Raw genomic sequence first — 16,793 nt, forward strand, 5'->3', positions numbered from 1 at the left:
TCTCTGTTCCCGATCCCGGACTCTGGCAAGCTTTTCGTTAATTGTGAATGCTCAATTTAAATATACACATTTTAACAATTTTACTGTTTTCGTTTTTGTTCCGATTCTCGTTTCCGGTTTATTGTGAACCAACCTTAAGTAAAGTAATGAATAAATTGTATTAGAAGTGTTCTGAAACAAGTGTTTACTGCACTTTCAGTATATATATATATATATTTTTTTTTATCCAGTGCCACCAGGTTGTCTTTTCGACATTTCTGGTCTTCTCTCCTGGCTGTGGTTTAGTTGTAACCCACTTCTGAGGTTGGGGCGCCTGGAAGGCAGAGTTACATTACCCCGATGATGTGATAGGACGATTATGATAATTTAGTGCCAGGAGAGGTCTTAAATCTAAACTTAACCTAAATTCCAGACCATGGATGAACACAGGAATAATCCCCTTTAAGGAAAAATTCCTGTGCTCTAACCGGGAATCGAACCCGGGACCTCATGAACTGTAGCCAGAAGCTCTGACCGCTAGACCATGAGGCTGGTCACTTTCAGTATATTAGGTAGGGCATAGAAGAGTTAAATTTGTTTGGGCAATAGCCTAGCAAAGCCCCTCTGCTGGCACTGTCCCTGTGTATGAGACTGTATATCTATGTCACAGTATGTATTCCTTGTGTGCTAACCTGACATGAGCTGTGCGCTGTTGGTTAGCACTTTAATAAATTAAATGAATTAATAAAAGTTATCGTTATAGGGAATCTGAAGGCGCATATGAAGAAGAAACATCCTGATTTGCGAGTTACTAAAAAGGGGAAAGCTGCTGCAACGAAAGAGCCGGTAGGAAGCAAAATTGGGTCTTCCAATCGCAGCGTGCCAAAATCACTAGCCCACTCGAAGCCATTCTGCTACAAGTCTTACCGCTGCACTTCTTGTGACGCCGCATTTGTGCGGGAGGATTCGTGGAGGAGCCACATGCGGCAGCACCAGGCGCAGGAGTCCACGACTCTGTCCAGCACAGCGTCTGTCTCCGACAACTCTATGGAACAGAGCATCGTTCCAGACCTGGAGAGCTGTGAACAACAGCGGGCTGTCGCCATGCTGGAGCAGGAACCCTTCATGATAGCCCTCGATAATCAGAATCAGGATACTAAAGAGATGATGAAGTTAGATCATCAGCTTGAGAAGTCGAAGAATATACCGACGATTCCTGAATCTGTTAACAGGTGCAGGGATATGAAGGGGAACTCGGAGAAGGTAGGACAGCTTGTGTCTGCAGAAGAGCAAGATGTGGCACAACCTGTGTTGCTCTATGTTCAGAATTCGTCTGTTCCAGAGAATAACGATGATAGTTTACGTAATGCTGAAATTCTAGCTTCTCTTAATCAGGGAGCCCCTATTCTTGTGACTGGTCGGTGTGGTCAATATATTACTTTACCAACAGATCAAAGTCTTGTAGAACAGTTAGCTGCGACACTTCAACCTGGAGCGACGTATCAGTATGTCCTCTCTAGTCCACTGGAAGGCATGGTGAGCAGTGACGGTACCTTCATCCAAGCTGCTTCTGGCAGTGACTCTGAACTAGCTTCTCAAGTTGATACAACTATCCACATCCCGTCTATAATTTCATTGCATATGGAGAAACAGTCAGTAGTTGATGATAAGAACTGACCTTTATTGTATGAGGCAATCTTTTAGGAATTCAGATATTTTACCTGTAATCTGTGAGATATTTTGTATGTATATTTAATGTGTATATATTTAGATGCAAGTTATAATTTTTGTAAAGTTAGGTTAGGTTGTTTTGTTTTAACTACTTTCATCAGGGATATTGCACATAGGGTGTCCGAGCATGATTTGACATTTTTGAAAGGTTAGTTTTATGAACATCAACAGATATGTAGTAGTACAACTTCAGTACATGACAAAAGATTTCGTGATGTTTTCTTCAGTAAGGAGAGTTTGAAGTGAAATCTTGAACTTCTATATTTTTCACCTGTGGTCATCAAATTTTTATCAGAGATTCATGCTTATTAGTGCTTATACTACTTAAATTTTCAAGTATGTAAACCAATTAGTTTTTTTAGTTATGATTCTTTCTTGTGTTTTTTTCTCTACTTGCCCTGCATAAAAATGCTGCTTGAGACACAAATTTAATTTATTTTTTAAATTGAAATACAGTTTTTTCTAGCATATACAAACATAAATTCTGACTTAAATCTTCAGAGAAATAATTTTTTTAATTATGCATTTTACAGATAACCCGAACAAAAATAATTTGGTGCTATTTTTTAAATTAAAAAATTATACCAAATTTCAAAGTAGGTATATAAAAAACCAGACCAGTTTCAAATATTTATAGTTTGAGTAAGATTTTCTGAACATTTCATTAAAATCTAACAGAAATTGCATCGCAAAGAGCCTTTTGTATAGGCCCAGAAACAAAATTCAGGTTGCCCAAATTTTGTTTCTGGGTGTGTACATGCAGTCATGTTGGAAAAATAGTATGCAAGAACTACGAGAAAGGGGACATGCACTTATTTAATGCTGCCTCAGACATTTAAATGTGACCGCAAAGGGCTTAAAAAGGCATTAAAAACTATAGCATTCCTCGAAAGAGTATGGATTATAGGTAATATTTTTTAAGCTTAAAAAAATAATTTTTGAACCAAAAATAACAATGAACCTCTACACATCCTCCCTTCGTGGCTCATGCAATGTTCATTTGATATTCGAATATACAGTAAAACCTCGATAAGATGTGCCAGCTTATTACACTATTCCGTGTAATACGCTTTTTTTGTCCGGTCCCTGCACATTTCATATATAACGCCTTTATAAAATACCCCGTTTATTGCGCTCAAGTCCCTCATAATACGCTGTTTTTGTGGAATATTTTCGATGTAATTTTCAGCAATGTACCGTAACAGCAATGAAACATTTTGGCCATTAAACTTACTGGTGCCATTAACCTGAAAAGTATTGGTATTCGACCCTCTACCTGAGCATTTAAACCTTCATACTATACAATACCCTACCCTCTTGTTACGCTCTCTTATTGGACCCTTTACCTGCGCGCTTAAAGCTTACATACAGTTACAATACCTCACCCTCTTGCTAACACTCTCTCTCAAACAACATTCCCCACTCGACCGTAATAAAATTCTGGAAATTTTTGCTGGTCAGTTTGTTGTCCTTTAGTGTATTGAAGTGTCTGTGAGTGTGATTACAATACGTGTTAAACGAAAAATGCTTTCTGTATCGGAAAAATTTGAAATCTTACGAAAGTACGATGAAAACAGTACTCTTAATCAGAAACAACTGTCTGATTCATTAGGAATCCCATCATCGATATTAAGAACGATAATAAAACATCACGACTCAATCACTGCAGTTGCAACATCGGGAGGTTGTAAGTGCAAGAGAGTGAAGTGTGGTAAACATGAGGACTTGGAGAGAACACACACACGGCAAACAACTATAAATGACTCTTTTCGAAAGAATTAAGCACAGTACATACATACAGTATGGTAAATGTCTTTAACGTACAGTACAGTAATTACATAATGGAGTAATACTGTATTACCTTTCATGAATCATGTATTTCAATAAAGAAGAATGCTAATAGATACTGTATATAAGTCAAAATTAGTATACCTGCCTAATACATGGTCCCAGTTAATACGCAGTTTACACTCGGTCCCTTGAACAGTGTCTTATCGGGGTTTTACTGTATACAAAGTTATTTTTTAAAATTCCAATGGTGTTTATTTTTTAGATGTGATTCTTTCTTGCATCCAGTAAATTGTTGCTGGTAAATGTGATTCTGTCTTCTCGTGTCATTTTAATATACACACAAAGTATTATTACACATTTCAGATGAAAGTTCTACAGCTTGAATTAAGCTATAACTATGACCCTAACCACAGAGGAAAAAATATGCAATTGAGTCAGATAAGGCAATCATGGAGGTCATGCTTTAGACACTGTTCTTCCAATCCATCTTCCAGGGAAAGAATCAAGGAATGTATAATTCTCGACTCACTCAGCACACAGACTTTTTGGGGTTCTGAACAAATGCTTGTCAGATAATTTCGTCATCACATGGTTTTGTTGATAGTCGGCCTGGAACAGGATGCTGCTATGAGAAGCAGGATTTTCACTGTATGTTTGGAACTTCCAGTGTACGCTGTTAACATTGAAGTTCATTTCTATTTTCCAAATACTATCACATTACTTACAAATGGCTTTTAGAGAACCCAGAAGTTCATTGTTGTCCTCACATAAGTCTGCCATCAGTCCCTATCCTGAACAAGATTAATCCATTCTTTATCATCATATTCCACCTCTCTCAAATCCATTTTAATATTATCCTTCCATCGACGTGTCAGCCTCCCCAAAGAACTTTTTTCCTCAGGTCTCCCAACTAATATTCTCTCTGGATTCACCCATATGTTCTACATGCCTTGCCCATCTGAAATGTTTGGTTTTAATGTTCCTTCTTCTTCTTTCTTATCCCAAGGTCCTTAGATCAGATCCATGAGATTATGTCGTTCCAGCAGGTGTGCAACCTTCTTTGGATCTGAATGACTTTTGGTGTTCCAAATAAGTACTTTAGTACGATTCTTGGCATCTCTCAGTGCAGTCCCTACCCGGAGATCTGATTGAGGGACTATTTTACCTCTGGAGAATTTTACACTGAGTGACTCCATGAATCATAAGCAGTGAAAAATATAGAGGGACTGCGTTGGTGGTAATGCAGCTTATGTGGGTACCTCTTTGTTACTTGTTAGCTTAAACAACAAGTTTAAGCCCCCTCACCATGACAAGGTGAGTACCCACGAGAGGGTACGAGAAAGTCGATAATATTGCAAAACAGGCAACATATTTGCAACCCAGACCTCTTCAAGTGATATCTCTATCCAGTGCTTTTGCTTCAGTAAAGTCTCATTTTACAAACCTATGGATCAACAATTGGCTCTGTTCTGACAAAGGACAAATTTTACAGTCTGTACAAAAGAAACCAAATGACCTGGAAATGTACAAAAACTTGCCCAGATTTCACATTTCTGATAATCCTACTTGTCTGTGGTGTAATAATCATGATGAAGATCTGGAACACATTCTTCTATACTGTCCATCCATAAACCACAAAAGAAGTACATTAAAATCATCAGTACAGTTGCAGAAGACACAGCCCTGCAGTATAGATTGACTACACCCCAACTCTGGCTACTAGCAACAGGCATCTATAATGAACACCGATCAAAATACCCCTCATTTCTCGTGAAAAACAACAACTGAATAGACTACAGTGGACTATAGTGGACTTTATGTTGTCAGCAAACAGCTGGATACATTAAGAAGATTGATTTGGATCTGAATAGATGTAGTCAGAGGTAAGCCCTAAACATGACAAGATGTAAGATGGTGAAGCTTGTCCAATGTTGCATTTTGTGCATATTGGGAAGATCTTCTGTGTTGCAACTATCTTCATATGTTTTGTATGTTCGCTTTTCAATCTTGTTATTGCTGTTTGTGTGTTTCGTTCGAGTTGGCAGTTAATGGCTGTTCCTGGATGTTGTTCTTTGTACCATTCATGTTGCGGCAGCTGCTTCCAAATTTCGTTTGCTTCTTTGTTTACATTTGGAGAATATTTCAGTGCAGATGAGTGTGTTTTTGATTGGTTTCTTTAGTTCATAGCTTTCTTCAGCTAAGATATCAGCCTTTTCAGTTCCTAATATACCAACATATGATGGGATCCACTGTAGTTGTATTTCTGCTGATTTGGAGAGGACCTGTAGATGTTAACTATATTTGTAAATGAGCTGTCATATAAGTCACACAGAGTTAGTGTGCACTCAATGTTGGTTGCTTGACAGTTGTCAGCCCACTTTGAGGTCTGTGGATATAGAGGGAAAAATTGGATCGGTGTCTGGTAGAGTTCCCGTGTAGCTCAGTTGGTAGAGCGTTGGTACGTTTAACCAAAGGTCCCGGGTTCGATACCTGGCCCCAGAACAATTTTTCCCTCGAAATTATTCAAATCAACTTTACAGGGAGTTATACCTGAAAAAGCTTGATTTGCATAATACACGTCACTGTTCGTTAACAGAAAACCACAATTTAAGTCACACAGAGTTAGTGTGCACTCAATGTTGGTTGCTTGACAGTTGTCAGCCCACTTTGTGGATATAGAGGGAAAAATTGGATCAGTGTCTGGTAGAGTTCCTGGGTAGCTCAGTTGGTAGAGCGTTGGTACGTTTAACCAAAGGTCCCGGGTTCGACACCCGACCCCGGAACAATTTTTCCCTCGAAATAATTCAAATCAACTTTACGGGGAGTTATACCTGAAAAAGCTTGATTTGCAAGCTGTCATATAGTTCATGATAATTCTGAAGATGTTGAATTGAGCTTCTGCTATCCATTGGTATCCATATTTCCTTAGGTGTGGGATATTTTGATAAATTATTTATGGAGGGCTTCTTGTATAGCAATAAGTTCTGTTGTATAATTTGCCACATAATCCCAGAACACAGTTCTGGCAACTTTCTGTTATATTTTTCACCACAGAGCCGAGATATGTTCGAATTTCGCGCCTCCAGTATATTGTGGGGCTTCTCTTAGCTCAACGTCATTGTCTTTTCCCTGAGATCATCCCTAGTACTTAACACCATGAATAACCTGCTTCTTATTAGAATTATCAGGTCTCCTTTAGTAAACTTCAAACCTGATAAGTATGTTAAATCTTAGTTGCTGCAAGACCGCCATACTGCAACAGATGTCACAAGGAAATAGCATTTTAACAGGAAAGAAGAAAATAATGAAGAAATGACTATGCTGTGGAAAATTCTCTAATACTTTGGGTACCAGTATTCATTCATTCATAGTGTTCTGCCGAAGAGCAGGTCTTTTACTGCAAACCTAGCATTCTCCAATCTTTCCTATTTTCCGTCTTCCTCTTAGTCTCTGCATACAAATGATCCATGTATCTTAATGTTGTCTATCATCTGATATCTTCTTCTGCCTTGAACTCTTCTCCTGTTCACCATTCCTTCCAGTGCATCCTTCAGTAGGCAGTTTCTTCTCAGTCAGTGACCCAACCAATTTCTTTTCCTCTTCCTGATCAATTTCAGCATCATTCTTTTTTCACCCACTCTTTCCAACACAGTTTCATATCTTATTCTGTCTGTCCAATTCACATGTTCCATTTCTGTCCATATCCACATTTCAAATGCTTCTCTTCACTTCGTCGTAATGTCCATGTTTCTGCCCCATACAATGCCACACTACACACAAAGCACTTCTCTAGTCTCTTCCTTAGTTCTTTTTCCAGAGATCCACAGAAAGTGCTCCTTTTCTTATTGAAAGCTTCCTTTGCCATTGCTACCCTCCTTTTGACTTCCTGGCAGCAGCTCATGTTACTGCTTATAGTACACCCCAAGTATTTGAAGCTGTCCACTTGCTCTACTGCCTCATTTAGAATTCGCAAGTTTATCTTTTGTATTTTTCTTCCTATGACCATGGTCTTCGTCTTATTTGCATTTATCTTCATTCCATACTGCTCACAGCTGTCATTTAGCTCCACTAACATATCCCTTAGTATCTTTCCTCTTCTGCTAACAACGACATATCATCAGCAAATTTTATGCACTTTATTCTTCTTCCTCCTACCATATTCTGAAAACAGTTCTTCACTAAATCCTTCAAGTACCGTAAACTGGGGTTACTTTGAACACAGAGGAAACTTTTAACATTTTTTTCAGAAAATCATATTTAGGTTTCTACATGCTGCACTTGTTAAAGATGGAGGTAAATTATCATAAAAATCATTCTCATACCAAATTTACCTCCATCTATAAGAAGTGCAGCATGTAGAAACCTAAATATGATTTCCTGAAAAAATGTTCAAAGTTTCCTCTGTGTTCAAAGTAATCCCAGTTTACGGTAGATGTTGAACAGGGTCGGTAATAAAGGGTACCGATATATAGTATAGTAAATGCCTTGGTTGCAAACCAATTTATAATTTTGTTAAACCAGATTTAGTTGGTTTATACTCATACTAATATGGACTTAATTTGTATTTATTTTGAAAGTTGCAGTGTGATGTCAAAATAAGGTTTAATTATGTTTTAACATAACAGTTTTTAATTCCCTGTGCACTGGGCCGTAATTATCTCACCGTCTGCTCTAACAAATTTTACATGGAGTTCCACCACCATTTTCTTTAGAAAAAAGCACTGATTAGAACTATGTATCTTTTAAAAGACATGGCCTTAGTTTTATCCTTGAATATAGCTCGTGGGGATAACTGTGACCAGAATGTGATGCTGACCACATAAACTCCTAGTGAGAATGTTAAAAAAAGTATGAGAGCTCTTCATCCATTTCTTGTGTATGGAGTCATAACCATGACTAGGGATCCAATGTAAAATCTAACCCATATAAATGCACTTCTTTAGTTATTCATTTTTCATGTTGAATCTTTTCGTATACTACTTTTAACACTCAAACATAAATAATTGATTAAATGGCGATCTTACTCGTGTTACAAAAACACACAAAACACGACACAAACACAAGAACACAAGAAATACATCACACTAACATCCCAAAACAAAAACATACACAAGATCGCATCCTCAATCAGAAAACAGAAATACAACATAGCATACAGAACAGAAAACATACTACAAAGACATCTCAACACACAAACAACACAAACAAATAAATACAACCACACAGGTATATACAAACTCACATGCAATAGTTGCGAAAGTTTCTACATTGGACAGACAGGCAGATCATTCCAAACTCGATACAAAGAACACATTAAAGCAATAACCAGAGGACACAATACATCTACATATGCCGAACATATAACTAATGCTAACCACACATACAGTAACATAAATACAGACATGGAAATCCTACACATACAACCCAAAAACCAAAAACTCAACACACTAGAACAATATGAAATATACAGACACACTAAAACACACCCCAATCAAATTCTCAACACACAGATCAATTTCAGAACACACACACTATTTGACACAACTCTTCATCACATGAATGCACTCACACAACAGACAGCGAAGTTGAGATAGTGCCGAGATCTAGTAGGCTCTGAGGATGGTGATGAAGCACCGAAACAGCTGTAAGCCGCACATGCTTACATAATTAACACGAGTAAGATCGCCATTTAATCAATTATTTTTATTCATTTTTATACATATTCCACACCATTTGCCTCCCAGACAGTATGCATTCCTTCAGGATGGGAACATGGCAGTGTGCAAAAGGATCTCTATCCCATTCCATGTCATTTAGAGCCTCTTTAAGTTACGCCTTCAGTTCCAAGAATACCTATGATGTCCACATTCCTGCATCATTAGAGTCTCTGCTGCGTTCTTCAATATTGCCCTGAAATGCTCGGCTATGTTAATATCTGATGATGCACCAGGATATTCTGCATTTCTGAAGAAGTCCATGAAGTTATGTGCATGAGCTGTTCTATTGTATAAGTTCAGCAGCTCATATTGTACGCATACCTTACGCGAAATTGTTTCTTAACCTGTTGTGGTTCAGGACTTAATTGAAGGTTTAAAGATGCTGGAGATATTTTCCTTTATAACAACAAAGACATCACTAATGCATTTCAGACACTAAGTTGGTTCTGTCTTTGTTGATTTATAGGTGATTTGTAAGTACTGCATATAACAATTAATTTATTCTGTCATACCTACTTAGTTATGAGTATCTACCTGAAGATTTCGCGATAAATAATTGCCAAATTTTGGAAACAACTGCAATCTAAGATTGAAATCTGAAATCCTTTCTCTATTTTAAGATATTTTACAGAAATTTGCATCTATTATAATATATTATATGCGATTTGTGCAGCTTGTAGTTGCTGTGAGCTTATTTTTATTATACATACAGGTTTATATACAGGGTGGCCATAAAGTCTTTCCAACATTACAACTTATTATAAAATAAAAACTATTAAAGTTAGAGTTGTGTTACTTGTGACAGATGAAAGATAAACTCTTGAAGTTTATAAAAAAAAGTCAGTACACTTCCATATGCGCATCTCTTGTCTTCCGCAAAACATCTAAGCGATATTCAACTTCACTCCATATGTTAGCAGCATTTCTTTGGTGACACTAGCAACAGCGTCAGTTATCCTTCTTCTCAAGATGTTCAGATCAGGTACACGTGTTGCATATACCCTGTCACACGTGTTGCATATACTCTGTCCTTGACATAACACCAAAAGAAAAAGTTTAGTGGGATTATGTCTGGGGATCACGGTGGCCAGGGTGTCGGACCATCGCGGCAAATCCATCTGTTAGGAAATGTGTCATCCAGGAACTATCAAACAATTAATCCCCAGTGTAGTGGTGCTCCGTCTTGGTGGACTATCACCATGGGTTGCAGGTCATTAAGTTGAGGTACCACATAGAGTAGGCTGGTCAGAAGTCCCCAATTTCTGGAGTGAGTCCCCGGTTTTGAGTTGCTGTCCCCAGGGAGCAAATGTCCCCTTTTTGTCCCCGAAAATTAATTTTGTCCCCAGAAATTTTGATTTTCTTTCAATGACATTTTACACATGACTATTTAAGTATCGTGATGAAACTGTTCTGATTCATGCACATTTCTGAACAGTTCTCAGTATGAGACAGGAGAACCAGCGAGCATAGTATAAGATATTCTGCACTCTTTGAGAAGAACATACGATATACCATCTTTGTCTTCATTCGCGTTGTGCAGACGTATTAGAACTGCTGCAGCGTCCATTTTTAAGTAGTTCAAAAAATGAAAAGTTTTGTGACAAACCAACAGGTGAAAATTGGTATGATGTTTTTCAACATTTCAAAAAAAATTCCTATTCCATTTGAAAATCTTCTCAAAATAGTGTCATTAATCATATGTCTTTCAGTCAGTAATTCGTCTGTTGAAAGACTTTTCTCCACAATGAACTCAACCTGGACTAATGAAAAGTCAAAAATGAAAATTGAGACAGCTTTGTTACAAGTGAAAACAAACTTTCATTTCTCATGTGAAGAACTTAGTATGAAGCTGTATGGGAATGAACAGATCCTTAAAAAGATATATTCTTCAGACCAGTACTTGTAAAATGTGTTTGTTAGAATTCAGTGTGTACAATATTATGTGAAAGCCTTCGATACATGCGTCAGTACTGAAATTGAATTATTAGTCGCTATAATTATGTATAGAAGTTATCTGTGTTTATTCATTTAATTCAGAAAGTTAAGATACTCTACAAATTTAGTGTGCAAAGTTCTATAATTGTATCTACTGTTACATGTAATTTCTGCAACATTTCAACGGATAGTAACTAGATAAGTGTTTGTGGTTTTTCTTGAAATTGCCGATGTCCCCTGTTGGACCATAAAAAATCTGATCAGCCTAACATAGAGCTGCAACATATCCAAGTAAATGATCGGTAAAAAAGAAGGGACCAATGACTGTCATGCATCAAGCCACACTAGACATTCAATTTTGGGCTATCTCTCTGATCTATGGCAACATGAGGATTTTCTGAACCCCATATCCTCACACTGTGCCGGTTTACTTTTCCAGAAAGGTGGAAGGTAGACTCATCTGAAAAACAGACACGTTGCATGTACTCATTTGTCTAAAAATTTTGGTCGCAAAAGCAGCACGGTGAGGGCAGTCATCTGGCTCCAAAGCTTACATTATCCAGACTTAATAAGCGTATATGTGAAGTCGCTTATGCAAAATTTTTTGCACTGAGAACCGTGGAATTCCGAGTTCACGAGATGCATGACAAATAGACTTGGAAGGGCTTCTTTGAAATGAGTGCTGCACAGTCTTAACTCTCTCTTCCATCATGGATGGACGCCCTGATCGCGGACGGGAGTTTACACTTCCAGTCTCCTTAAACTTTCTGTACCAACCAACAATGCTTTTGTAATCAGATGGTGGTCGTCCATATTCCCTTCTAAAATTTCTTTGAACAGTAATTGGTGAATGTGTCTCGTGGCACCATAATAGTACATTATGCAACGAGCCTATAATGGTAGTAATTAAGACGCGAGTATGTTTGTTTATGAAACGAGCACAAGCGAGTTTCATAATTTTCATACGAGTGTCTTAATTACCATTATAGGCAAGTTTCATACGACTTTTTATGCTCGACCATATTTCTAACTTGAAATTATTCATAAGCAGGGAACGGATTTATATGGACTAAAAATATATGAAATATGTAAATATATATGTAGTTATTTTTACCAAAATATGGAATTAAATATGGATTTTTACCAAAATATGGAATTAAATATGGACTTAAAATTATAAAAAAATGACTATGTACGTTAAATATTGGTACATTTTAATCAAACTAAACAAAAAATATAATGGACGTACCTTATCTTCCAATGTAGTTTCAACAAAACACAATTTTTATTGTCTGTTACCATAACAATAGGTTACAAACATTTCTTTCAAGTGCTGAAAAGTGAATCTTCTTCTATTGTCTCTGAGGATAGATTTATACTGACTAAAAGAGCGTTCGACGTCACAAGAAGTAACTGGTACATAATTCAATTTCACAATGTCTGCTGGGGATAAGTCCAAGTTAATCTTCACTGTTGATTCACCACTCATCACAGCAACAACCTTTTGTAGTTCTTCATATCCAGGGTTTTTTGAAAGTACAGTGTCCACCTTAGCTCTTACTGCATCTGCAACTTTACCTCTACCACGATTCAGTTGTTCCACAGTACTATTTATAATTTCAAAACTTTCAGATAGTGAAAGGTGCCTATTTTGGAGACTTTTGAGCGTTTTTATGATGCATGAAAATGTATGCTGAATGTGAGCTAAGTCATTCTTCACACTTATGTCACAGGTAACTGTTTTCGCAGTATCAATTGAGACTGCATCTTCAGAGTCCAATGCAAGGAGAACATTGTTAATAGAGTCTATATGTTCGGCATAATATTCAACTGCTTCTAGCCATGTACCCCATCTAGTTAAAATTGGCTTTGGTGGCAATGGAATTTCAGGGTACATTTCTTTCAACACGTTAACTCTACTGGGAGCTTTGAGAAATACTTTTTTCACTGATGAAATCAACAAATCTACTTTAGGGAAATTGTCTCTGACCACTTCTGCCACACGATGAAATGCATGCGCCACACAAGTAAAATGAGTCAATTTAGGATATACAACAGATAATGCTTGTCCAGCTTTGACCATATAAGGGGCAGCATCGCTAATAAAGAATAACACATTATCGTACATAATACCCTTTGGCCACAGGATACCCATAGCTTCGTTGAACAGTTTAACTATAGTTTTGTTATTGCACTTTTCTAGAACATCACAATGTAAAAGAATTCGTTCAGAATATTGTTCACTTAACAAACCGATAACTACATTACCAACAAGTCTACCTTCTTTGTCGGGAGTCTCATCAATGGAAACCCAAATTGAACTATCTTTAATTTCATCTCTTATCTTCTGTATTGTCTCATTGTAGATGGATGGAGCATACGTCTTCCTAAGTGTTGACTCATCCGGGATTGTATGTTGAGTATATTTTTCAAGGAATTCCCTGAAGACCTTATTCTTTAGTTTGTAGAGAGGAATATCAGCAGAGATGAGAGAACGGCACAGGTCGATGTTAAACTCAGATCTTACATTCGATGTTGTTGGTTGTGTTAAAAACAATTGTCTCTGCTTGGAATTTAGTTGTTTGTTGGCCTGATGTTTACTAGTTGTAATGTGTTGTTGCACCAGGAACTTTTGTGTAGATGATACTGCACACTGACACAAATTACAAAATAATATTTTATTGTCAGTTGATAAACCATCTTCTTTAAATTCTGAAATGTAACTTGTTAGTTTTGATTTTAAATTGACTGAATGACGTACTTTTGGCATATTTACCGTCTTTATAGTATGATTTACAAAACTGAACCTATGTGTACTCTGACTGGCATTTAACTGTTGAGCTGCACAACTGAAGTCTGTTAAAAATTTTAAATTAAATTAATACAGTTTTGTAACTTACTTTCCCATTGTTGATAGGACTGCTAATTTTCAAATAACTCTGATGTTAAAGGGATTACTGAACATGTGTTTAAATCTCTATTGTTGAAATGTATTTTTAAAAGTTAATGGAATTTTGTTTTGTTTTATTGTTAAACCTAATATAATATGGACTGTTTTATATGAAATATGGAAAATATATGGAAATTAACGAAAATATGTACTAAACTCTAAAATATGGAAAAATATGGAAAATAAAAGTAGGATTTTTCAACCCTACACATTGTGAAACATAAAGATAATGCAAAATATAAATTATATTAGCTTTATAAGTAAATATGTATTTACATATAAATCCTTTCCCTGTTCATAAGTATTCATGTTATGGTTATGTAAATGAGGAGCAGAACTGACCTAAATTGTGAGATGTGCGCAAACGCGAAAGTATTGATTTTTTCCGAGGAACGAATGTGTCATTGACCTTGATATAATCTAGAGAATAACATGAACATTAATTTTCATATAACCTGGAAATTTATTTAGAATTGAAAAACGAGATGACAAATTGAATTTATTTGAATATTATTTACAATTAACGCTAATTATTATAGTAACAGAACATAACCTTCTGCGACAGTATTGGATTTCCAGCCTCCGTGACGTTTCCCTAGTTGTTTTTTGATTGCATATCCGAGAATAATCGAAAACCTGAACTTTAATGAGTAGGTGTACTTTAATGACATGCATTAAAGGACTGCTACCAGGTGTATAATTACTACATTTCGGCATGGTCGAGCATAAAACACATTCCACTTTCTTTTGCTCTGACGCATTTGGATTCTGTCTAAATGAATCTGGAATCAGATGAATCTGTAAACAGAAAAAAAGAAACATTAAAATCTTTGAAAGTTTATCTTCCGTCTGTCACAAGTCACACAACTGTAACTTTAAAAGTTTTTTAATAACAAGTTGTAATGTTGGAAAGACTTTATGGCCACTCTGTATTATGTTATGCGTCTGTATACTGTAATTCCATAATGAATTACTCGTTCATAACAAACTGAAAAGTTCATTATAGTTTTGTTACAGAGTATGCAAACACTATGGAATATATGACAATAATTCCAGTAACATCTTTCAGAATATATTTTGTGTTTTTTTTTTATATAATCACTGTCTGTACCATTTATTTATCCGTTATTAGGTTAAGAGGATTTTAATGTAGCATTAGTGCAGTTTTATTTTGTTATTGACTGTGTTATGGACGTAAGAAAAGGTTGTAGATTTGAGTAAGGAAATAGAAATCATTGACTTGTAATCATGCATTTCTTAACAAAAATAGAGTAACTCTTTATTTCTGATTGATATATTTCTGTGATGTAGGTTAGTTTAATTTCATTTATTTATAAATACTGTATGTGTCATGTATATACTGTACATGTAATTTTTCATGTAAATATAAACAAAGAGGAGAAGCTTTTACTAAACTGTATTATATGTATGGGTTTTGATTTGTATTTTTTTTTTTCTTCGCTTCTTAGTATCATTTCATTAAAAATGTAATCATAAATCACAACATTCATTTTACATTTACAGTTTTCAAAGAAACGAACATTCAAAAACCCAATCAGAGTATCTTTTTTCTCAAACAAGGGCTCATCTCTGCCTTGTCTCAGAATGCACTACATTCTACTGGCTAAAGTACGTGCCTTGGTCTATTTCAACAATGCCATTCCAATATTCCTGTAACCTGTTTCCCACATAGCCTTTTAATTAACATTTTGCATAGTGGTATAGTTTCCCTTCAACCGACGACCTTCATGATTAGGCTATACTTTAATACAATAATTCTCTCAAATCTCCAAAACGTCACAGCAGAGCTATTCAGTTACTGATGAAAATATTGGAAAACAAGCTTTTCGAATTTTACATCTATTTCCTTCAGATGGATTTGAAAGGAGTAAAGGAAATCACACTTCTGGGTAAATGAAATACTGTAAATGTATGTATCCACTTAACAATGGCTCCAGCTAGCAGGATTTATTTTTATCCACATTCGAAACTTCCTGTTTTTCAAATAGTGTAACAAGAATCGAAAACGTCCAATTTACATGCAGGCTACACATTTGCGTTCAAAAATATCTCGCCTCAAATTTTCTGATCGTGTAAGCTGACCTTCCAACGTTCTAACCACGGAATAAGTCAGAACCAAAGATATAACAATCCCCCCCCCCAATGACTCTTTCTTCATAAGTACCAGGTCGAATTTGACCCTTTCCTTTTGAAAGAATTGTAGGAGATCATATGATTTATAACCTAAAATATTTCAAGGCAACATTATCTACCAATGGTAGAGTGAGCAAATTGATACGGTCATGTATGAGAAACCGGTATATTTTTACTTATAAGTGGATTTGGATGGTTGTGGAGGGATGCTAGACATTTTGTACGAAGAGTTTTGATATAATCTGAAAAGTATAGTATCCCAAGATCATCATACAGTTGGCTATTTCGGATGAGATAGTCCGCTCCAGTGATGGTTCTACAGATGGCTCGTTGAAGTCCGTCTAGTCGTTTATAACGAATTTACAAACATTCAAATAGTTCTGCTTTTTCTTAATAGGTAACCTTATTATTGGGACTGGTAAAAAATATTTGAGAAAATGTTGATGTAGATTAAGTTTAAATTATTCTCATATTTGACAATCTAACCGCGAAACCAGGTGGCCCGGGTTCATTTCCCGGTCGGGGCAAGCTACCTG

General features: G+C 36.3%; 2 protein-coding genes across 3 annotated transcripts in view; both read left to right on the forward strand.

Annotated features, from left to right (window-relative positions):
• Window positions 1-12,209, forward strand: part of LOC138706657 (zinc finger protein 64-like) — a 41,527-nt gene extending 29,318 nt beyond the window's left edge. For both annotated transcript variants that reach the window (XM_069836202.1, XM_069836203.1), the window contains exons 9-10: window positions 743-4,815; window positions 5,225-12,209. In XM_069836202.1, the coding sequence (XP_069692303.1) occupies window positions 743-1,656 (914 nt within the window). In that variant the 3' untranslated portion in view covers window positions 1,657-4,815; window positions 5,225-12,209. The remainder of the gene's footprint in view (window positions 1-742; window positions 4,816-5,224) is intronic.
• Window positions 1-12,761, forward strand: part of LOC138706658 (intraflagellar transport protein 81 homolog) — a 96,777-nt gene extending 84,016 nt beyond the window's left edge. Inside the window, exon 15 of the transcript XR_011334043.1 lies at window positions 12,202-12,761. The gene's annotated coding sequence lies outside the window, so the exon portion shown is untranslated. The remainder of the gene's footprint in view (window positions 1-12,201) is intronic.
• The last annotated feature ends 4,032 nt before the right edge of the window (window positions 12,762-16,793 follow it).

Source organism: Periplaneta americana, chromosome 9, assembly GCF_040183065.1.
Source record: "Periplaneta americana isolate PAMFEO1 chromosome 9, P.americana_PAMFEO1_priV1, whole genome shotgun sequence".
Lineage (NCBI taxonomy): Eukaryota > Metazoa > Arthropoda > Insecta > Blattodea > Blattidae > Periplaneta > Periplaneta americana.